Source organism: Thamnophis sirtalis, unplaced genomic scaffold (genome assembly GCF_051295495.1).
Source record: "Thamnophis sirtalis isolate CommonGarterSnake01/CBP01778 unplaced genomic scaffold, rThaSir2_p1.2 scaffold_15, whole genome shotgun sequence".
Classification (NCBI taxonomy): Eukaryota; Metazoa; Chordata; class Lepidosauria; order Squamata; family Natricidae; genus Thamnophis; species Thamnophis sirtalis.
In genome coordinates, this window is record NW_028261395.1 from 618646 (window position 1) to 642476 (window position 23831).

Genomic DNA, 23831 nt, shown 5'->3' on the forward strand with positions numbered 1-23831 from the left:
GCAGTCATTCAGTGTGTGTGTGTGTGTGTGTGTGTGTGTGTGTGTGTGTGTGTGTGTTCATGGGTGATTATATTGTAAGTAGATGCCCCAATCAGCACTGCATGAATCTAGATATAAGAGTGGAATTTCTTCCAAACTGTACTAGTTCACTCATGAAGCAAATCCTTGAGATGTAATCCCTTAGTCTTTATCCCTTAAACGCATTGCCATTCGTTTTCTGCACATGGAATAAGCTAGAAAAGGGGACCCATGACAATCTTTGAAACACTATGGCTAATAAGAATGAAGGTGAATATTTCTTTTATTGCCTTTCAGTCTGTAAAAGATTTATAATCAGTTATGTATTATAAAAGCAAGCACACTGTGAAAAACATAGTTGGACAAAGACTTCTTATCTTTGGATTTTTGTACATCCCTGGGTAATATATGAGCCATAACTAATTATCCGGTATAAATGCTTTCATTTGGGGTTTTAGCCACACAGCACGCCTGCAGCCTTCAAGAATTTGTCGGTGATCCCAGGGATTTGCACCATTATGACCTCGTACTGTACAGCCATCTTTTTCTTGCACACTATTTCCTACACCAGGGGTAGTCAACCTTCTTATACCTACCACCCACTTTTGTATCTCTGTTAGTAGTAAAAGTTTCTAACCGCCCACCAGTTCCACAGTAAAGGTGATTTATAAAGTAGGGAAGTGTTCTGACCCCCCTCGTTCCACACCAACACACACTCCGAGCCAAAGATAAGTTATGGCATTTAATTAACAGACAGACAGGTCCTTGGCAGCAAACTGGCACAGACAAGCTTGGGCAGCAATAAACACAGATAAGGCTTGGCAGCAATCCAGCCTGCCAAGCTCATAACAATGTTCTCCGACATTCGGTCCTGTGTTGACTTCTGCAAGAGGGGCGTGTGCATAAGCAGTCTTTTTATAGTCTGGGGAGGAGCCTAATGACCACCAGCTGAGTGCAATTACCTCCTGTAACTGCGCAACTGTTCCTGACGCCTATTAGCTCTTCAGTACCGGGCATCCAGGAACAACTCACTGCTGGCTTCCGGCTCACTCTCCCTTGTCTCCGCCCCACTGGTCCAAGGCTCCATTGTGGGAGTGGCTTGCCAGCCATGTGACCAGGAGGGAGTGGCTTGGCTGTCATGTGACCGGATGGGAGTGGCCAAGACGATGTCACTGAATTCTTTGCCCCAATGGATGATCTACAAAAAGAAGATATAAAAAAGGACCCTAACCCTATCCCTAACCCATAGGTCCTCTCTGCTTTTAAAGTCTTCCGTTGGTCTAAGGAAGTTTTTCCTCTATGGTGGACACAGCACTGGGGCATCCAAAAGTCTCTATGGCGGACATAGCGCCAGAGTGGCCAAAAGCCTCTTTCTTGAAAGCGGCTTTGGCCCGCTGTCAAGAAAGAGGCTTTTGGCCGCTCCGGCGCTATGTCTGCCATTAGAGGCGGGACATCCAAAAGTCCTGCTGCTGTGTCTGCCATTAGAGGCATCCCGCATCTATGGCAGACACAGTGGCGGGGCGTCCGAAAGGAGCGCAGGGCGAGGGAGGCTCCCGCGGGGCACTGCTGAGCCAGGAGCGGTGCTGCGCGGCTGCTGGGCTCGCTCCTTCTTCAGGCGGCAGCAGCATCTGCGCTCCACTCGGGCTGGGAAACCGCGATGTTGGAGGTGCAGCTGAGCCCCCATGGTGAAGCGGGCAATGGGGCGCCGCTGGGCTTCGCCTGCCGCCTGCAGGACACCAGCAGCTTTGCAGAATAAAATGAAAGTTTTATTTCCAATAATTTCAAAGCCCCATTTAACACAGCCTCAAACTTCATATGTAATTTTGCTCCACATCACACTGCTGATTACGTTCAATTTGCAATCAACAATTATTAAAAAAAATCTTTTTAACAAGTATTATTATCAGAGCAGGCAATCTGCTATTTTATTTCCTTTTCTTTTTTAACATGCTGTACCTAAAGAAACCTTCCTGGAGTATTTTTCTACAACTTCTGCCTTTCTGAACAATTAGCTTTCTGGACACCCTGTCTGCCATTCCGAATGTCCATCTTTATTTCGTATATGCATGTTTTTTATTATTTTCAGATATTCACTAAGCTTTTTATGGAGTTGCATTGGTTCCTTCTGCTGTTTGCACTGAATGTATTTAAATTATTAAATAATTAAGAAATACATTAAGATATCGTTTCTTTTTTAGAAACTTGATCTGAGCATATTTTTCCATTAGCTCCCCCTAGGAAGAAATCTTGCAGTTCCTCCTCTGTTGCAACTGGAACCAGCAACTCCATCACTAAGTTATGCAGTTGTGAAGTCAAATGTCACGTGACGCATCGACTCACAACCTTAGTTCTGGCTGCAGTCAGAAGAAGTGGGTTGTTAAGTGCCTGGCAACCTCTTGTCAGCTTCCCCTTTCATCACAACCATTCTGGCCACGTTGTTAGAAGCCAGGAATGAAGGTTTGCAAAGGGCGATCATAAGACTGGGGGGGCACTGTGAGCATCATAAATGCGTGTTGCCTAAATCATGATTACATGACTGCGGAAAGGCTGCAATGGCCACAACTTTGAGGACCAGTCATATGTCTCCTTCTTCAGCATCATCATCATCCTAACTTTGAACAGTCACAAATGAGCGGTTGGTGAGCAAGACCTGTTCACATCATTACTATAACTTTATTAAAACCTATAAAAACTATAACTTCATTTTAAGGTGAGAACTCTTTGTCTAAAAAAAAAAGGGTAATGTAGGGTTTTGTCTCCAGGCTCCTACGCGTATCATGTGATCTTTCACTCTTTCCCTGTTTGGATGTAGCTAAGCAGGCATTGCCAATAATCCCCGTAATGTATTTCTGTATATAAATCTCCTTACTGCTATAAAAACTGCTTCACTAATCATTGCTTAAGTCAAATTTTTGCTCTTTGGAATTCTTGCATGGACACACAGCCTTCTCCAAGATACTTTTACTTCCTTAACTTAAGTCTTTCCCTTTCTGTTGTATTAAACAAAGGGGTTCTTGTGAAATTGTCAGCAAAGAAAGATTTTAAAGGATCATCTTGGCGTTGTCAATGTATAATAAAGTTCAGTATTATTCTTCTGAAGGATCTTCAGTTTGCTTTTTAAAAGGATAACCACCCACAATTTCTTGATGATTGGATGAATGTTAACAGACATGAACACCGGTAGTTTTTAATCATTCTTCCATTTGTTTTTAGGCAGAGGATCTCAACTGTTTCTCCAAGTTCATTGATTTTTATTCTGTGCAAATATGAGTTCTTTTTTTACACACACACACGGGGACTAACTATTCTTCCTTTTCTGCTGCCTCTGTGCCTTTCAATCAATTGTACCCTTCAGTGGCTGCGTTCCCTTCATGGGAGTTGCCCCACTAAATCTCTGTTACACTTATTAATTCATATTTGCCTTTCTTTACCAATAGTTCCAGCGAATTTTGTTTATCTCCCACACTGTGAGCAGCAGTGTATAGGAAATGAAGACCTTGAACTTTGTGAACCAATTTTCTTTCTGATTTTTCCCTGAGTGATTTAATAGCTCCCATTAGAACAACCCTCTTATTTACTTCTGCAGAGTACAGATCTTTATCTGGAATTATTTCTTCAGAGTTTTTGTTTTGTTTCCAAATCTCATAGTTGAAAACTCTCCTTATCAACTTGTTATGTTTGGGGCAACATGAATCAATATTTTTACTAGTCTTTGTGAGATTCAGTACATCCTGGACAGTAATCCACCATCCAGATAAACCGTGACCTCAGAAACTAAATTTCTGCTATATATACCATTGAGATAGCCAATCATTCACTTATAGGATTCTTTTTTTCCCCAAACCGCTTTGAAAAATTGATAGGATATATGAGAACATCTCTTGCACCCCTGTGCTCTTAAATTTCCTTCCTAAATCTTTAAAATTCATATTGATATGTCTGGACCTGTTCTTTGTTGCTTCATTCGTCTCAATATGGATTTGCAGGAAGGAATAACATAAATAATTTGATTATATTTGGAAGTTCTTTTGTTATTTCTGCTATCGGTCATGGCCGACAGCCCACTTCAAGAATTGATGGGCCCCAGTAGCGTATGCTTGGTTCATTTTATCATAGTAGTCAAGTATCAGTTTCTAAAATCTTTATCTCTGTTTTCTTTGAAGGCTTTGCTGTATCTCATCTTGCCCTTCAAGGAAGCCACGACATAGTTCCACAGTGCTCTACTAATGAAATAGCAGTTACCAATAGCAATAGCAGTTAGACTTATATACCGCTTCATAGGGCTTTCAGCCCTCTCTAAGCAGTTTACAGAGTCAGCATATCGCCCCCAACAACAATCCGGGTCCTCATTTCACCCACCTTGGAAGGATGGAAGGCTGAGTCAACCTTGAGCCGGTGAGATTTGAACAGCCGAACTGCAGTCAGCTGAAGTAGCCTACAGTGCTGCATTTAACCACTCTATAATTGTAATTGAAATAATTGTCATGACCAATGAACTCATCACACTACATATCTAAATGAAATCTTAAATGTGCCCTTTCTTGACTTCCGCTGTAAGTCAGCTTTTCTCATCCAAATATTCTTCCCCTTTTGAAACGTATCTTCAGCACCTGAATTCATAAAAAGAGTTCCACCACTGGGAATTCCAAGAATGTTCACTTATTATCAAACTTAACTGGTCAACAAAGCATCATTGCAGCCTGGCCTCTGCTGTACAACTGGCAATCTGGCGCACTCAGCATTATTCGATGGTTCTATAACAATGGCACTAGTGCAGTGTTTCTCAACCTGGGTGACTTTAAGTCCTGTGGACTTCAACTCCCAGATTTCCCCAGCCAGCTATGCTGGCTGGGGAATTCTGGGAGTTGAAGTCCACAGGACTTAAAGTCATCAAGGTTGAGAAACACTGCACTAGCAATAGCCCATAGGCTTACAATATATACTGCTCCACAGTGCTTTTCCAGCACTCTCTGGGTGGTTTACAATGTCAGCATATAGTCCTCAGTAATCTGACTCATCGTTTTCCCAACCTTGGAAGGATGGAAGTCTGAGTCAACCTCCAGCCCCATCAGGAACAAACTCCAGACTCGGAGCAGAATTAACCTGCAATATTTGCATTCCAAGGTGGAGCCAAGGTGGCGCAGTGGTTAAATGCAGCACTGCAGGCTACTGCTAGATCAGCAGGTCAGCGGTTCAAATCTCACCGGCTCAGGGTTGACTCAGCCTTCCATCCTTCCGAGGTGGGTAAAATGAGGACCCAGATTGTTGGGGGCAATATGCTGACTCTCTGTAAACTGCTTAGAGAGGCCTGAAAGGCCTATGAAGCGGTATATAAGTCTACTGCTATTGCTATTGCTATTGCTATTCCAACCACTTTGCCACCAGGGCTCCTAATGTTTGATCTGAATTGAAAGGCCAATAAGTTTGACTTCCTTTGTAGAGTTGCTACAGCTTGTTTGGTAGCCAGGCTCAAGTCCGAAGGGCAGAAAACTGCAGCTTGCTTCCCCATGATTTATTCTTATAGAAAAGATCATATAAAACACGGTGCTAGAAAAGTGTTATAGGCTAAACTCACACAGGCCCCCAAAACCAATTATCAGATTCTTTTGCAGCTAAAAAGATGAAAAGTATGACCCTAGGTAAAGATGCACTTAACTGGGAACTGTATTCTTAAATCCCTTTTGCTTGTTAAAAAATTCTGCAACCTCAATCTCCCAGACTGGCCTCCACTAACAATGGCAGACATTAAGAAATTAGAGGCACAGTTTAAAGCAGACAGGCTTTATTATATCCTCATTGAATTTTTCAAAATTAATATTGATTTCTGGGGACTAATTTTTGCAAAACACTTTTTTCTCCCATTGATTTTTCCTTGGTGATCCCAAAAAGACTGGGCCCTATCAATCGCAATTAGATAGAATCTGAAGATATTCTCACAGGTGAGTTTCAAGTTTTGGAAGGACATTTCACCATGGCCAGGTATTTCGATATCTAGCCAAAAAAATACAATGTTAATGTCATGGGACCCTTCGTTCAGCCTTTATCTATCTTAAATTCACCTTTGATTTTATCCCTTGTGATAGACTTCGGAAAAACCTGGAGGCTGCAATGATAGATTGGAGATTTTATTTTCTGATACAAAAGCTGCACAAGAATAATTTTCTTAAAGTCCTTTTAATGTCCAAGGACACTTCAGGCAAAGCATCTCTTAAAATAAGTAGTTGAAACAGGATTCAATTCTGGCCCCTTTCATGTTCAATTTTTATTTAAAGGTGTAAGCCAGGAAACTTAGAAACACCAAACATCACTTGCGGCCAGTAAAAGAATTCCTAATTTACTTTGTGCTAATGATATTAGTGTTCATTCTTTATGTATTGTGAGACAAGAAGAGTATTGTGGTCCTTCACAACATACTGTGAAGAATAAAATCTCTCTAAACATTATTCTAAAACCAAAATATCTAGTTAGATTAATGACTGTGTTAATCAGTGAGGGAACACAAATTCTGTGTTTCTATCTCCTTAGAAACTCAGTGTTGCAAAGCATTTTTTTCTTACTGGTTTACTTGCATACTGTGTTCAGAAAGCCTACACCAGTGGTTCCCAAACTTGGCAACTTTAAGACTTGTGGACTTCAACTCCCAGAATTCTCCAGCCAGCAGAGCAGAGCTGGCTGGAGAATTCTGGGAGTTGAAGTCCATAAGTCTTAAAGTTGCCAAGTTTGGCCTACACAATATACAAAATCCAAAGGAATCACAAAATATTGTTTACGGTTATAGCAATAACAACCTTAAAAGGATCACTTATTGGTGCACAGATATCTATGTAATTTTTTTCCCCTCCACCTTCTTTATAATGATCTTTGCACATTTCTTCTTTGAATGGTTTTCATCACTTGGAAACCTACAATATTGCCACTATGCTGTTTTACCCATTGAAATGTCTTACTCTCTTACAATTAGTCCAGAATGCAGCCGCGCGAGCTATATTGGGTGTACCAAGGTACACCCATACTACACCTATCCTCCGTGAGCTGCACTGGCTTCCCGTTGGTCTCCGAGCACGATTCAAGGTGCTGGTTATCACCTTTAAAGCCCTACATGGCCTAGGACCTGTATACCTGTGAGACCGTCTTCTGCCACATACCTCCCTTAGACCAATAAGATCGCACAGGATGGGCCTTCTCCGGGTGCCTTCAGCGGGACAATGCCGGCTGGCGACACCTAGGAGTAGGGCCTTCTCTGTTGCCGCTCCGCCCCTATGGAATGAGCTGCCCCCAGAGATCCGGGCTCTACCCACTCTCATGGCCTTCCGCAAAGCTATTAAAACCTGGCTTTTCCGGCAGGCCTGGGGCTGTTTATTTATCTATGTTTATTTTGGTCTCGCAGCCAACAAAAGCCGGGACTGATAAAGACTTTCCTTTGCAAGCGGTGTGTGGCTGTCGTTTCTGAACGAGCGAGGTGGGGGTCAGAACAATACACTATGTTTTCTTTCTGGATTGGTTGAGTCATTGGCACAGATATTATTGTGTTGTTCCATTTGTTGTATTGTTCTAGTTTTCCGCATACTGTTTTAGATGAAGTCGCAGAGAAAAATTGTAAACAAGTTTTAGCTGAAATCTCAAGACATCTACAGTCAAACACTATGATAAAATTCCATCTATTTCACTTCTTGATTAAAGACAGCGGAGATTTACATGACAATTTTTTTTTAAAAAAAAACCTACAATATCTGTTGAAGCAAAAGAAACACATCAAATAAGGCCAGGTGGCTGATTAGGAATGACTTATCTGTAGAGCAGGGGTGTCAAACTCACGGCCCACAGCCCGGATGCGTCACATGCTGGCCACGCCCCCCCGGGTTTTAGCGAAGGATTGGAAAAGTCACAATACATCATGTGATGACAATGTGATGACTCGAGTTTGACACCCCTGCTGTAGAGAAAATGACAAAACAAATCTTTAAATACTTTCCTGTATTTCCCCAACGACACAGTCAGGCTAGATGAATATTTCTAGCTTTTTAGTTTTTAAATTCCGCTCTGTCTGCTTGTTCCATCTTCTTCTTTCCAGTATCAATGCAAGCATAATGTGTATGTGAATTTAATGGAAAGGATGATGCTGTGAAAAAAGTGTTGGATTGCCCCACCTTACCAGAAAAAGATAAATCCCCCACCTTTCAACAGAAATTTGCAGGAGAGAACAGTTGTGTAAGGAAAAATCATCACGCTTTGGGTTCTACTAACACTTCCACGAGTAGAAAATTTGGTATTGAATTTTCTTCTTCACTTTTCAAATAACTTCCATGTTATTTTGCTGTGACAGATTAAACACTGAAAACTATAGAGAGAACAGTCTCTTTGCAACCCTCAGTTTTATTTTACCATTCCGCAGATATTCTTAATATTGTAGGTCCAAGAAGACACGTAGCAGTTATCAACCAATCATAGTTCATTGTGTTGTGTGACCCTGGACAAATCTTGGTTAATGGTAACTAATGGTGATTCTGGCAAGCAAACCAAACTCATATCACGGTTGGTGGTTCTGCTTGTTATGTTTGATTTGATTTGTCAGGCTAATCACCATTTCGGGTTCACATATAAAAAGGAAATTACTTTTTGTTCGAAATGCTAATCCAGAACGTACCTTTTAAATCACTGAAACATAAACCCTCTGGATTTCAGTCAACACAAAGGAGTACTTTGTGAAGAAGATAGCAAAAAGAGTGCTTTAATTATTATAATGATAGTTTAAGGCCTCATCAGTAATTCCTGCTATTGTGGTTTAATGCTACTGACAGGAGGGCACTTGAGATTATTAGAAAAAAAAGCCTTCAGTAGCTCTGAATATAAAGGCTTTTGGAAGAAAGTTTGCTGAGATTTTCAAACAGAGCTATTCATTCCTCTTCTATTCTTTTAAAACTGCATAAACAAAAGATCAATTCCATGTTGTTTACTGCCAAATTCCTTCCTGGGTTTTGGATATAATTTTATCAGAAACTTCTAATACCAGAATCTTGTTGAAAAACGGCTTTCCTGAAAGAAAAAATTGTATATATTGTATTTCTGACTGGACTTTTACAAACCTACCACAGCCATCACGAAAACATAAAGATGTTTAAGCATCATCCTAGTTGCTTAAAAGCTGTTAGAGATGTTTAAAAAAAATTACCTGAAAAACAAACAGTGGAAACGAAATCTTTTTTATTCCTGGTAAAAAATGTGTTTTGCATTTGGTGGTAGAATTCAGTATATGTGTTCTAGTATTTAACATCTTTAAAGTATTAGTTTCCTAAGCTCACTTTGAGCCAGAAAGGGGGAAAGAGCTGAAGTTTGAGTTGGAGTTGTTATGCCTTTCATATGTAGAAAAATGCTTTTCAGAAATACTGTACAATCTCATATAGAGATACGTTTTTAAAACTTAATCGAATTAGTTTTATTTTTACTCTCTTTGGCTTTCTTGACATTTAGCTAATTGTAAAGGGGTTTATTTGCTTACTGATTGCACCATTTAGTTCGTGTATGAAATGTGTTTGAATGAGTTTATGGAATATGTTGAAATGGTAAGAGAAGGGTCCTTGAAAAATATAGCCCTTAATTAAATTACAGGAGTAATCTCCTTTCAGTTATTGTTTTTTTAAAAAAAACAGGTTTAAAAATGGACCAGAAACAAATTGTTGTAATGTATCTTTACCCACCAACAGGAATGGACTTGTTCAAAATTTTAACTTGCTCTCTAATGATTAATTTTGGGTGATTTGGCTGTAATTCGGTGTAATGATAAATCTAATTTATGGTTATGCTCATTGTAGCTGATTTTTCCCTCCTGCACTGAACACCCTTCTAACAATCACTTGCTTGTTTTTCATTCCTCGTGTCATTTATCTACCTGTTGCTGTTTGAATGAACATCTGAATCAAATATGAAAATATGCACGCAGCCCAAAGCAATTACTTTGGTGGATAACAATTTATGAATAAGGATGACACATTGGTGAATTAGTCTTATAGCAGTGGTTTTTATACCTGTGTTCTCTGATTTTGTAATTTGCTTTGCTGCTGTTGCTCCGTACTTGTTGCTCTTGGAAAAGACTCATGAGTAACGCAATCCCACTTCCAAGGATTTTGTAGTTAAAAGCAATACTGGTATAGCAGAAGGAAGAAGGATGAGATGAGGGCTGGTGGAGAAAAAAATAGTAGAAGACTTTGCATATCTTTTAATATTGGCTATGTTATTTGTTTGTTGGTCTTATTTATTTCTTAAGTTTCTGCCTTGCATTTGTGAAGGTATCTTCACTATATTCCCTCCCTCCCTCCCTCCCCCTCTCCCTGTGTGTGTGTGTGTGTGTGTAAAAATTTATCTGTAGACAGCTTCAAGAAAATGTTGATCATTGAATTTGGTACTCAACATATTTTGATATTTTGATGCAAACTTTTTGTCTTTGTACTCATCTTTTGTTTGGTACTCAACGCACAAGCTAGAACTTGTTGGTGTTGACCACCTTGTGACTAACTACATTATTCCTTATGGGGAAAATTTATTTGGTGCTCGTTGTGCTTCCCAGAACCAATTAACGATGAATACCGAGTTAGCAATGCAGTAATTTATAATCCAGCTATGCTACGCACAAGAAAAAGAAAGTGTACTGTTAACATGTTATTTTATCCTACCCTGCTGATAGGGTTAATAAAAATCCCTTTAGTATGACCCTAGAGAGAAGTTACACATAGCTTTAATTAGGAACTGATTTTTCAGTCATTACCCAAATCCTGATGCTAGATCAGCTCCCTCAGATCTGGAATTTAGGGATTAAACTACACTGAACTACACTGTTACGACCATATCTGTCAACTCTACTCCCTATTTTTAAAAACTCCCTTGATTGGCAAGGATGCAGAATGCTAATATTTAAACCACTATACTTCCTGAATCTTTCTCTATTCCTGTAAAAGGAAAATGTTTTAAATGTTCCTCTAGCTTAAAATATGCATGCCTTTCTCTATTGTACTATCGGTTGCCTGTTCAGGAATTATCTTGTTTTGCCCTGAAGAAAATTTGGGGATACGTAGCGGCTCTTTCCAGGGGAATGGTTTTCTATTACAAATAAACTCACTTGACATGTTATGTTTCCTAGGAAGCCACGAATAAACATTTTTAATGGATATACAGTGGAAGACAATGAAATTTGCTCCCATCAGCCAAATGGAATTGATTTTGAATAGCAGGGTGTATGTTTAAAATAGGAAAGGACGTATATATAGAGCAAGTATATATTAAATTATTTCTGACATCCACTCAGTCATTTATTTATTTATCAAACTTCTCAGATGGTCTGGCTCCATAATAGTTTTGGATAGCATACAGGATTAAAAACAGGGGAAGGTATTATAACTCGTGAGAGAACAATAGACATCCAGGAGGAGCAATAAAATTGTGATGTGCTTCTTTCTCAAAGGGACCTAATAATATATTCCCTAACCCAGGCCTGGTGGTGAGGTGGGGGGCAGGGGGAGAGCTGGATTTTAAAGCTCAATTAAACAAGGTCAGGATAAAGACTAATGTGAATTTCTGCAGGTATAAGCACTTTTTGTCACGGTTGATAAAAAGTACTCACACACCCTTGAGAGATTCTACTACAGAGGTAGTTTATTGTATGCATATATAAATAGGCATAGAAATCCCTTTATCCTTATTTGCGATCTCTCTCTCTCTTGAGCAGAGGGGGCTGACATACTGTAAACCCATTGAATTCATAGTTTCCACACTGCCAATAAAAAGTCTGTTGCTACCCTCCTCCTCATTCTGATTTCATTTCTCAAGTACCCTGTTGCTACAGCTGTATTTAAATGATACGTAGTCATTTCTATCACTGCGAAATAAAGATTTCAGCCACGAGGGCCACCCCTTCAGCCCTCAAGCAACAGCCGAGGGCACGCCTTAAGAAGTAGAAGGGAACTGTGATTCACCCAGAATTTTATTCCCCAGGTTTAGTTTTTGTCATCCATTTCTTTTCCTCCCTCTCAGCCAGCCAGCCATCTTCCATCTCATAATGATTCCCTCACATTAGTATGTGCAGGAAAGCAGAAGGAAGCTGAGAACAGGTCAACGGGAGTGGTTTAGCCAAATCACAACTACGACAGAGATAAGTGAGTAGGTTTTCTAACCTGGGAAATGCTGGTTCCTACCTTGCCAGCTTTAATCCTTACCTGTGCAGCCTCCTCCAGTGAGTTCACATCTTCAGAATGCAGAATAAATGAGATTTTTTTTCAATTGTAAACAATCTATAATCCGACACTTTACCTTCCCCAAGCCAGTTGCCATGGTAGTAACATAGCTTTGATTTCCAGAGCCAGGACAGAATAGAAAATTAAAGATTAAAGTATGTTAGAGTAATACCGAAATCATTTAACAATTAAAATCTGGCAAAAGGAATTTGTATTGATGTTTAGGAAATTAAGGTCCAACATGACTGCCAAGGATGTACATTCTTTATCTTAGAGGAAACAAAAGAGATATCTGTTGTGCATGCTTGCTCAGTGAATCTTCAGTAGGGTGATAACTGAATGAGTGAACAGAATTTCATGCTGCTGTTCGCATCAGTTTACAATTGAATTTGAATTTGAATTTCCTTTATTTGTATGCCGCCCTTTTCCCTGGGGGGACTCAGGGCGGCTCACAATTCAAAAAGGGAGGGGGGGGAAGACAAACAGTATTCCAATATGGAAACAATACAACATATTAAAAGAGAGCACAACAGTCACACAATTCGGATGGGGTTGGAATCTTAACCCCAGGCCAGCCGGGACAGCCAGATCTTCAAAGCGGCGCGGAAGGATTGGAGGGTGGTGAGGGTCCGAATCTCCACGGGGAGTTCGTTCCAGAGGGTCGGAGCAGCCACCGAGAAGGCTCTCCTCCGGGTAGTTGCCAGTTTGCACTGGCTAGTAGATGGAATACAATACTCACCCATTGAAACATTAAATAGAAACAGAAATCATCACCCAACAACCAAGTTATTCTCACTTATGAATACCCCATAACCTTTATGAAAAGATACCAAGTTGGTACCAACTTGACTTCTGGAGGGGGCTACAGTGACCTGTATCTTTCTCCCAAAGTTCTCACTTCTCACATCTACGTAGTACCAACATCCAGACAATTTAAAAAATCAGTAAGGAGGGAACCTTTGAATAGCCAACCATATGAATGCTACAAAGTGAAGCTGATTTCCCTTTGTAATGCTATCACCTGGTCCTGGAAATTATGACAGGGCACTTATCCTGTCTCCAATCTTCAATCTCTTGAGTTGTTTTGACAAGATGCTGTGATTGCTGATATTTGCAGTTTAAAACTCAATACTTCCATGTTGCTATAAAAAGGAGGATACTTTCTAGTAGAAACTTATAGATATCATAATCTATTCTTTAATTTGGCATTCTTCAGATGTTTTGAGATTATATCTTATCATCATCATCATCATCGATCTCCTTGCTAACTGGATTTCTGCAAGTTGTAATCCTAATATCCTGAATACAGAAATGTTCCAATGATACATTTTGGAATTAAAATTGAAATGAAATAGTTATGCTTGTTCTGAATAAGACATTTTATATTTTAATCATTCATATCACAACTCCTCAGGTGTTAATGTAGCAGTGTATCCCAGTACTTACCAGAAAATGAAAAAAAAGCCTTCATTGATAGCTGTCAAATGAATCAAATCTGTTCTGCAACAAGATATTTCATGATTTTTCATTCCAACATGGAAAAAAATCTGATAAGTTGTGTGTTGATAGATTAAATGAATGCATATACTGTGTATGTGTGTGTGTGTGTTTATGTGTGTGTACATACATACATACATAGATATAAAGAGATGAAAAAAAATAGCTAACAATGACCTTGAAATGAACCATATGTTAATCCCAGAAGTGTTGATGAGGTTGTAGAGTATGGGTAATGCTCTACTTACAACTGGGTGCTTAGTGACTGTACAAAGTTATGATAGACTCCCCCAAAAAACTATTTACAAAGTTTCCAAAGTTACAGCAGCTGCACTCACACACCCCACAGTCACATGATCACATTTTGGGTCCTTGGCAACCGACTCACCTTTCCTGCCATCTGCAATATCCCCCAGTCACAGTATTGCAATTTGCAATGGCTTTTTTTTTACCGATTTCTGGCAAAAAAGAAAAACACCTACTGAGAAAAATTGGTTTGCTTAATGACCATGGCATTCACTTAAAGACTACCAGAAAAAGATGTTTAAAAATTGTGTCATGTGATTCCTCAATTTACCATATTTATGGCCTCAATGATGGTCATGGGTTGAGGGCTACCTGTATGTTCATATCCCACCACAAGATACTTTCTTCCCTTGTGACAATTCTTAGGATATCTTCACCTATTAGGATATAATAAATGAAAAGTAGATAGCAGATTGATGACATGAATAAGTGTCCATGTGCAGCTTATGAACAAACATTTTAATGTTCCATTTCTTTTATGGAATGGAAAACCTTTTTGATTTCAATGGATCATGTTGCAGTGCCTACGTTCACCCACGTTTGCTTTCTAGTCCTAATGATTTTAGGGTCTCTTATCTTCTGCACTTAATTGTAAGTGGCAATGAGAGAGGCCTTTTTCTTCTGAATCATGCAGCCAGGAATATATGGTCATCGGATGGAAACAGTTATCACCAGTAGACGCTGTCATTTCTTACCCTTGTGCAGAATTCATTTTGAGGAAATTGAAAAGTTGGTGCATTGTGTATTTAAAAAATGTGTATCCAAATAAATTAAGTCTATAATCCTATGTTCCCACTAAAACTAGTGGGTGTTATTTCCGTGACCCGACAAATGCGCGAACGTCAAAAGCGCGCCGACAAAACCGCGGCGCTAAAACCGCGCTGTCAAAAGCGCACCGACAACAGCGCGCCGACAAAAGCGCGCCGACAGAAGTACAATTTAAGTTAAGGTAAGGGTTAGGGTTAGGTTTAGGGTTAGGTTTAGGGTTTGGTTTAGGGTTAGGGTTACAGCGTGCTTCTTTTGGTGCGCTGTTGTTGGCGTGCTTCAGCGCGCATTCGTCGGCGCGGTTTTGTCGGCGCGGTTTTGTCACCGCGGTTTAGTCAGGCGCGCTTTTGTCGTTCGCGCATTTGTGGTGGAACCGTTATTTCTGTACAGACACAATTAGAAGTACATTTTTATTACTTTATTTATTTTGTTCACATATTGTTTGTTTTGAATTACACCCCCTCCCTAATGATTGTAAGCCGCCCTGAGTCCCCTCAGGGAAAAGGGCGGCCTATAAATCCAAATAAAATACCTAAAAATACCTAAAAAAAATACATTGTAAATAATAATCTTGTTCATATTGTACTTATTGAATCTAGTGTTTATTTTTTTTTTTAAAAAAGAGGACAATATTCTTAATAATGGAATAAAAAATAATTTTCTTTATACTCCCATCTATAGCTGGTCCATTGGAGTTGCCTCTTTTTGAATTGATACCGTCACAGAAACAGGTGGTTTTTCATGGTGATCGCTTGCCATTTCAGTGTACAGCAACCTACCTCGACATCACGACACAGGTGCATTGGTATCATGACGGTCGCTTGGTTGAAACTGATGAGGAAAGAGGCATGTTTGTGGAGGAGGCCATCATACATGACTGCTGTTTAGTTACCCGGTATGTATTTTTATTTATGTATTTATATGTGTGTGTTATTTGAGTTTTATGATATGGTTTTAACACTGTGAATATTGGAACTTGACAGGTAAGTTCCCTATCAGTATCTTGATAGAAAAACATTCTCATTTACTTACTTCTTTTCATATTCACACAAAACGTGCTCCCCGCAGAGATTCGGACCCTCACCTCTCTCCAGGCCTTCCAAAAAGCCGTTAAAACCTGGCTGTGTCGGCAGGCCTGGGGTCGATGAGTTCCCTTCCCCTCTCGAATCGTGTGGCTGTTGGTTGTTTTAAATTCCCTTGTACTTTTTTGTTGTAGTTCTTTTGTGTTTCCCTTCCCCTCCCTTGGGTTTGTGCGCCGCCCTGAGTCCCGCCGGGAATAGGGCGGCATATAAATAAAATGAACCTTGAACCTTGAACCTTGAAAATATGAAGAAGTCAGTTTCTAACGGACCCAATGCATTCCATACAGGCAAAAACTTTGCTTAATTATTGAAATTTGTTACAGTATATGTTCAATAATATCAAATAAAAAGAGTGATGCGTAATCCCACTTGGAGCATCTATTGAAATGAATGTTCTTTGCTGTCTTCATGCAAAAATCAGAAATATGGAAGATGGAAAAAGCTGCACTCTGTATTTCTTGCTCATCCTCAGATTGACTCAGATCTCTCCAAATCCAGTTTAAAAGGGAAAATACTGATCTCAGTCTCTATGCTTTCTGTGTGTAGAGCAGTGCGTTTAATTAAGGGGTCAACAAAATATGTCCAAGGTTTTGTAAACTGAATATTAAAATACCCCACTGTCAGACTTTATAAATAAGTAATGGAATAATTCAGTTCTATTTTAGAGTAATTCTATAATCCAATTTTGGACAGGCTGTGCAATAATTTTGCATGAATAACTGTAGGGGAAAGGCAGAATTTTTTCTCACTGAATTATCTTATGTCAGTTGTGATGTTGGTTTTGGTTTATATTAATCTAAAGATTTATATTACAGATTAATCTATATTAATCTGGTTTCTAAAGCAGCGATTATGACTCAGATTATCTTGTTAAAATTAGCTCTGGTATTAGAATACTACATGGACTCAGTAGATGCAGGAATCCACTGGTGGCTAGATAAAAAATGAAAATAAATTAACTAAAAAAAAAAAGATGAAAATAAAAAGGTAACCTAAAATGTACTTATTTTTCCTTATTGTTTGTTTATTTATACCACTGCACCATTTCTCCAGTAATGGTATTTTGCCTGGAATATTAGTTGATAAAATAAATCAGTTATTTTGTTCTTCACAAATAAATTCATCTCCACATTGCTTACAACTTTTGTAACTGCCTTTTAGCCTTTGCTTTCTGGATGAGATATTTGGGAGATATCTTAAGTTCAGCAGCAATCCTTGTTAATAATTCTCAAAGCCATTTGCATTGGCAGCAGCTAACATAAATATGTTAGGGTCCTAAATTATCATGGTTTATAAAGTTTATGTTGAATAATATGATCTCGGAGCTATGAGGAGCTGCCAAGTTGTTTTCATTTGTGTGTATTTTCTTCGTATCGAAGGGCGACTATTATGTTCGGAACATTTTTCAACTGTAGGACACTATAGTAATGAAATGGAGATGCTGAATTATATTCCTTATTCTTTATTATATGGTAATTATGTTTTGTACTCTGCAGAATTGATTTGATGCACGTTTAAGAATGTCAAACATGGAACATGCTTAATATTTGCAGGATGTTAACAAGAGAAATCAATTTGTGTAAAAAGATATGCTCCATTCCAGCCTAATGACATTTACAGTAGTCTAATTGAAACCAGTTCTTTTAGGCTTGACTAAGTTAAGCCTTCTGAGAGGTCGGTGGATCTATTCCAAGATCTTCTGCTAAGATCAGATCGAGATTCAGTTAATGCTGATAATTTAATGGCTTCTGTCATCAACCAGTCCTTAAATTACAAGATTGTTACACTGGCCTTAATTCCATTTTTGGAGCTGCACATTTTATTTGTAACGTAAGCCTAAACTACTGAACTGCTGGGTTCCTGTGCAGATCAGGAACAATGTAGGAGGGAAGCTTTTTTGACTAACAATTTTTATTCAGTGGCACAAGTTTTATCAGCTGAACCTCATCAGTTGTCATCAGAAGCATAAAGTACAGCAATTCAAATGTATCTCCCCAGGTTGCTCATTTTGTGCTCTCTCCAATATCCCACAATACTGACTACCTTTAGATATGTATTTATTACTCAATTAAATAATATGATGTTTTATAGTATACTATAATTATTACAATATAATATGACATCATATAAATATATTTTATATTTGTAAATATCTACTATACTGTAATATTAAATCTAAATCTAAATCTAAATCTCTATCTCTATCTCTATCTCTATCTATCTATCTATCTATCTATCTATCTATCTATCTATCTATCTATCTATCTATCTATCTATCTATCTATCTATCTATATAATATTACTTTATTGTACATATTCTTATTACTCTTTAGGCCCTATTATACTGCTCCAGTGTGTGTGTGTGTGTGTGGTGTGTGTAAGTGTATATACAGGTAGTCCTCAATGTCCATTCACAATTGAGCCCAGCATAATGTTGCTAAGTGAGAAATTTGTAAAGTTAGTTTTTACGATTTTTCTTGCCACATTTGTTAAGTGATTCACTGCCGTTGTTAAATTAGTAACATCGTCGTTAAGCGAGTCCAGTTTCCCCATTGAATTTGCTTGGGAGAAGGTCGGAAAAGAGGATCACGTGACCCCCCGAGACCTTGCAGCCTTCATAAAGTGTGAGTCAGTTGTCAAGCATCCAATTATCGCACGACCATGGGGGGGGGATACTGCAATGGCCATAAGTGCGAAAAATGCCCCCTTTTTTCAGTGCCGTTGTAACTTCGAATGGCATGTGGAAGAGACTTTCATCCCGCAGTGGATAGACAGTGGCTACAATGATACATACGTGTGCGTGTGCGTGTGTGTTTGAGAGAGAGAGAGAGCAGGGGGGAGCGAGCCCCCTGTTTAAGTGTTCTGTGATTGGATGTTGTGTTGCATTTGGCTTTATGGCTGTAATAAGCAATTATTGGCGCCTTTATTATGGTGATTACATAAATAAATGTGCTTAAATTACAATGACTTGGGAACATGTAGGATAACCAGTTTACTCCTGTCTTGGTATTCCTGTAGCTGGTTTACCCTTATTTGTACTATACATGCAGGCATTTTGGGGTGATAACCAACCTTACACTTCAGAATTCTGCTGATTATTTTTAAAGCCATGGGTTATAATTCATAGTTCAAACTGATGCATTATTATAGTGCTTTTGATATCTGAAAAAAAAAACACCAATTTAACGCTGTAAACTTCCAATTAGGGAGGTATTTTCAGGTTAATTATAGCTCCATATATAATATAATTTAAGTTTTTCTTTTAGTGTTGTCATAGAAACTAGGGAAGTATTTACTGTAGACTTGATTGTTTAATACGTATAGGCACTTTTTTTTTAATATATCCCAATCACCTTAAGATAGAGTCAGTGAAGAGAAATGTTCTTGGGGTTCTGAAGTTTGTGAGGAACATATTAAGTTGTGAGATATTTTTTTTAAAAAAAATTAATCAATTGGCCACTAGAGGGCAGCAAAGAGTAGGTGGGTTCGGTTGCTTTCTTTAATTTCCTTCAGATTTTTAAGACGCTCTTTTTTTCCTACAAAAATATTCCTTTCTCCTCTTATTTTCCATACTGCAACAATCCTAGGAGGTGAATTGGGCTGAAGGAGGGTAATCGATGCAAAGTCACCCAGCTGGTTTTTCATGCCTAAAGTGGGACTCTAGTCAGGTTTCTTGGCTTCTAAGCCTGGAGTCTCCACCAATGCACCCACCTGACTCTCACTAGAACTTCTTGTTATGCATTCAAAATGTGACCCCTGGATAAAGTTATTGAAGAGGTTTGAGTTTAAGAAAATATTTTATTGCAAAGTCGGTTCGACCCTTCAAAATACTTGGAAGGTAAAAAGGTTAAAAAAGAATTCCTGAAACTTGTTTAAACCAGCTTTAGAGCAGATGTACAATACTTACTTTTTCCAGATCTATCAATTAAAGAGAATGATTATAATTTTGCTCTCTATACTGTGCATACACAAACGCACACTGCCATCCATTCAAATGGTTTGACATATGCATTTTCAACTCAGCCCAATTATACTTGACAAATGCTTCAAATTTATTATATTTATTTGATAAACGTTAAATATTTAAGCGAAACTCACAGACAAAACTCAGTTTTATTGTAATAATGAAACAGATTTATAAACTCATGTTCCACCCCGCAATATTTTTATTTGGTTATGCATCTTTATCTAATTATTGACTCAAGAAGATGCTTTCAATTTCTGCATAGTTCACATTTTTAAATTTTGGCACAGAATATTGTTTTCATTGTGTTGAAATGCCAGAGTTGTTTAGCAGTTACATAATACTGGTATTGAAAATATGTGTTTCCATTACGAGATATCCACATATTTTTAAAGCATTTGAAAATAATTTATATTTGATATGTATGGTAAACATGTTACAATTAGCCAAAGTCCATGTATACTTGTTTACTATATCATTTCAAAATACATTATTGCTTATAAAAAGTATGTAGTTGGCCCTTGATGGAAATATAAATCTGTTTCAAATTGCTTGAAGCAGATTTTTGAGAAAGGCAAACAGATATAAAGGTAAGCATGATAGATTTGTTTGTTTATTTTGTTTAAGTATTTTTTCAAAAGTAGTAGTTAGGCAATATTTAAATAGAGTTGCAATCAGTACAGTTCAAAATACGTAAATATTCCTGTGTTTACTAGATTATTCCCTGTGTTGATGAAAAATGTGAATGATGGGAAACATCCAACTGCAATATTTTTATATTATGTACAATAAAGAATACATTTCTTTATTGCATTCTTATTTTTCAACATATTTCTTTCAGGGCTAAATTCACAGTATGCACCAAAGTCACAATCCTGTGGAGGTTTTGACGGATTGAGATTTCAATAATTTCACTAAAATAATTTGGATTTGTTCTACGTTACGATCTATCTTTCAAAAATAAATTGCAAAAGTTAAATTTCAATGTAAAAATTACCTTACATCTTTTTTAAGTGCACATCAGCTATAAGGTTGGGATGATAGCAGATAAAACCCATTATTTTTAAAATATGTCAGCTTATGTTCATAACTGGATACTCTTAAGATTGACTTCAAGCCGAATCATGTAGTCTTTCAACTGATATGAAGCTGCAATGATAATTGTAGTCCGAGCTCTTTGTCAAAGATAACAAAATCTTGCCAAAATCATGTTGCTCTACATGGCTGGATTATTGTTCTGTGCTGACATATGGTTAGAATTCTCTGGTACATTTTATCCATTACCTAAGAAAACTAAAATTACTTTCAGTCACTCACTGGCTAAGACTGTTTTGCTAACCATATATGCCTTATATTCTGCAACATATGTGAAGATTTTCTGATTTAAAAAACATAGTATATAACGTGGCACGACAAAACCGCACTCGTCAAAATCGCGGTGATAAAATCACGGCGCTAAAGCCGCGACGTCATCACCGCGCGTCATCACCACCGCAACAATAGCGTGGCAACAGAAGGGCGCTTTAAAACGGCGCCGTGGCAGAAAGCCGACTTCAATTAAGGTAAGGGTTAGGATTAGGATTAGGTTTAGGGTTAGGTTTAGCGTTAGGTTTAGCGTTAAGTTTAGGGTTAGGTTTAGCGTTAGGTTTAGCGTTAGGTTTAGGGTACTGAGTGCTTGGGAATGCGCGAATTTGCCCTCCGCGATTATGTCATCGCGGTAGGGTCGCGTTTTTCCTTAGCACTTAGAACGGCGCGAATTAGTCTTCGCGCTTATGTCTCCGCGGATAAGGGCTTCGCGGATTTGTAGTGGAACCGTATATAACAGTACAGGCAAGCTAGTTTGGTGGAGAAGTTAATGTCTTCACTAGCAGCATACTGTTAACAAAACTCATTAAGAGAGAAATTTTTAAGACTTTGAAGCCAAAATAACTTTAAATATTGAACTTCTAAAGCAGCTTTAGAAAATGTGTAAATCCTACACACTATTTTATTATTATCTCTATTCCGTGTTGAAAATTTGTGGCAAAACCAGCAACAAAAATAAGTATTATTTATTATAAATATTATTATTGCAATCCAATAAGTTGCCAGTGTGCCTGGGGTAAGTGATCAGCTAAGAGTAGCCATCTAGCAAAATGCTAAAACTTGCTAAAGGCATGGAGATTGCCTGTGTAAATAATACAACATTTTTCCAAATACCAGGGCTGCACTTCCTCAGACGAAACTAGTTAAGATGTGCGATAATCACACGAAGCCAAGATTCAATTATTTAAGCTCAGCTAGGTGGCAGCATCTATCCAGAATAGGGACAGTTGAACCCAGTGAGTCCTTGGGTGGGAGAACTCTGTAAAATCCGAGAACTTTCATCAAGAGTGAGAAGCCAAAAAGGCATTGTAGGAGAAGGCAAAGCAAAAAGAATTCCTAATCAAAGAGAGTATTTGCTGCTCGGGGTTCAATGAAAGGTCCTTGGCCCTCTCTGGGCTTGGTTATTTCTTGCAGATGTTTCATTGCTCAAACGGTGTAACGTCATCCGTAGTAGTCGGTATACCTAGCTTGGGCAATGAAACATCTGCAAGAAAGCAATCAAGCTGAAAGAGCAGCGAGGACCCTTCAGAAAGACATCCATATTTTTGCCAAAAAAAGTACATGGATGTATCTACGACATCAACATGAGTTGATCTTGACTTGAAGAAGTATTGACTTCACAGCCCTTATATCTAATAATATTTGATCTAAACACACATAGTTGGTAAGTGTTTATATATGCAAAGGTCAATGATGATCAGTGTCCCCCAGTTTGGAATCCTGGGCATGGACAGTAAAGTTTGGGAAAGCAGATAAGGGAAGAAAGAATCACAACGTCAACTCCCATCATTGTCATGGGAGACGAGGGCGAGTGCATTCCACACACATGTGGTTGGCTGGAGTCGGATCTCAGATTACTGCAGCTGGCTTGGGAGGGGTGGATCTTATAGGAGAATGTGATCTATGACACAGACTGAGGGGAGGGGGAGGACAGGGGTCAAAGGTTAGCAATAAATCAAACCAAACATAGACTTGACTGCGAACAGACCTTGCCTAATGGTCTGCTCCTAATAGATGACTAGTTTTGCATTGAAAACTTGATTCGATACTTATGAATCAATTAGGGCATTTTTAGGAAATCTGAATCCCAAAGTTTTGCCTCAATGGATTTATCTGAAACACATTTTAGGTAATATCTGACGTAGGTAAGCAAGGATTTGTAGAAAATGCATGCGATAAGACCTGATCCAATAAGATGAGATCAACAATGTCAGTAACATAACTGAATTATTAATCATATGTTGGACTGGATAAGAATGTTTTGATTTGTCATCTAATGAAAGAAAATCATGAATTAAATCCGCATTTTTGGTAGCATTTCTGATAACATGTATGAGTATTCAAAAATATAAGCTGCCTATTTCCTTCATTCTGTTGTAAAGTAAGTATATGATCGTCTTCCCATTTGGCTTTTGAAGAAAATCATGTCATGGATGGATGGATGGATGGATGGATGGATGGATGGTTGGATGGATGAATACAGTAGGTAGATAGCAATAGCACTTACATAATGCTTTACAGTGCTTTTACAGCCCTCTCTAAGCGGTTTACAGAGTCAGCATCTTGCCCCCGACAATCTGAGTCCTCATTTTACCAACTTCGGAAGGATGGAAGGATGACTCAACCTTGAGCCTGGTGAGCTTCGAACTGTCAAATTGCAGTCAGCCGGCAGTCAGTAGAAGTAGCCTGCAATACTGTATTCTAACCACTGTGCCAGGTAGGTAGGTAGGTAGGTAGGTGGGTAGGTAAGTAGGTAAGTAGGTAGGTAGGTAGGTAGGTAGATAGATAGATAGTTAGATAAATAGATGATAGATAGATGGATGGATGGATGGATGGATAGATAGATGATGGATTGATGGATGGATAGATAAATGATAGATAGATAGATAGATA

The 23831-nt window shown here is 38.5% G+C and overlaps 1 protein-coding gene across 2 annotated transcripts in view; it reads left to right on the forward strand.

The window, feature by feature from the left end:
• The window catches only part of ADGRA1 (adhesion G protein-coupled receptor A1), a 304703-nt gene that overhangs the window by 103450 nt on the left and 177422 nt on the right, over window positions 1-23831 (forward strand). For both annotated transcript variants that reach the window (XM_087702485.1, XM_087702486.1), the window contains exon 7: window positions 15489-15702. In XM_087702485.1, coding sequence (XP_087558611.1) covers window positions 15489-15702 — 214 coding nt within the window. The remainder of the gene's footprint in view (window positions 1-15488; window positions 15703-23831) is intronic.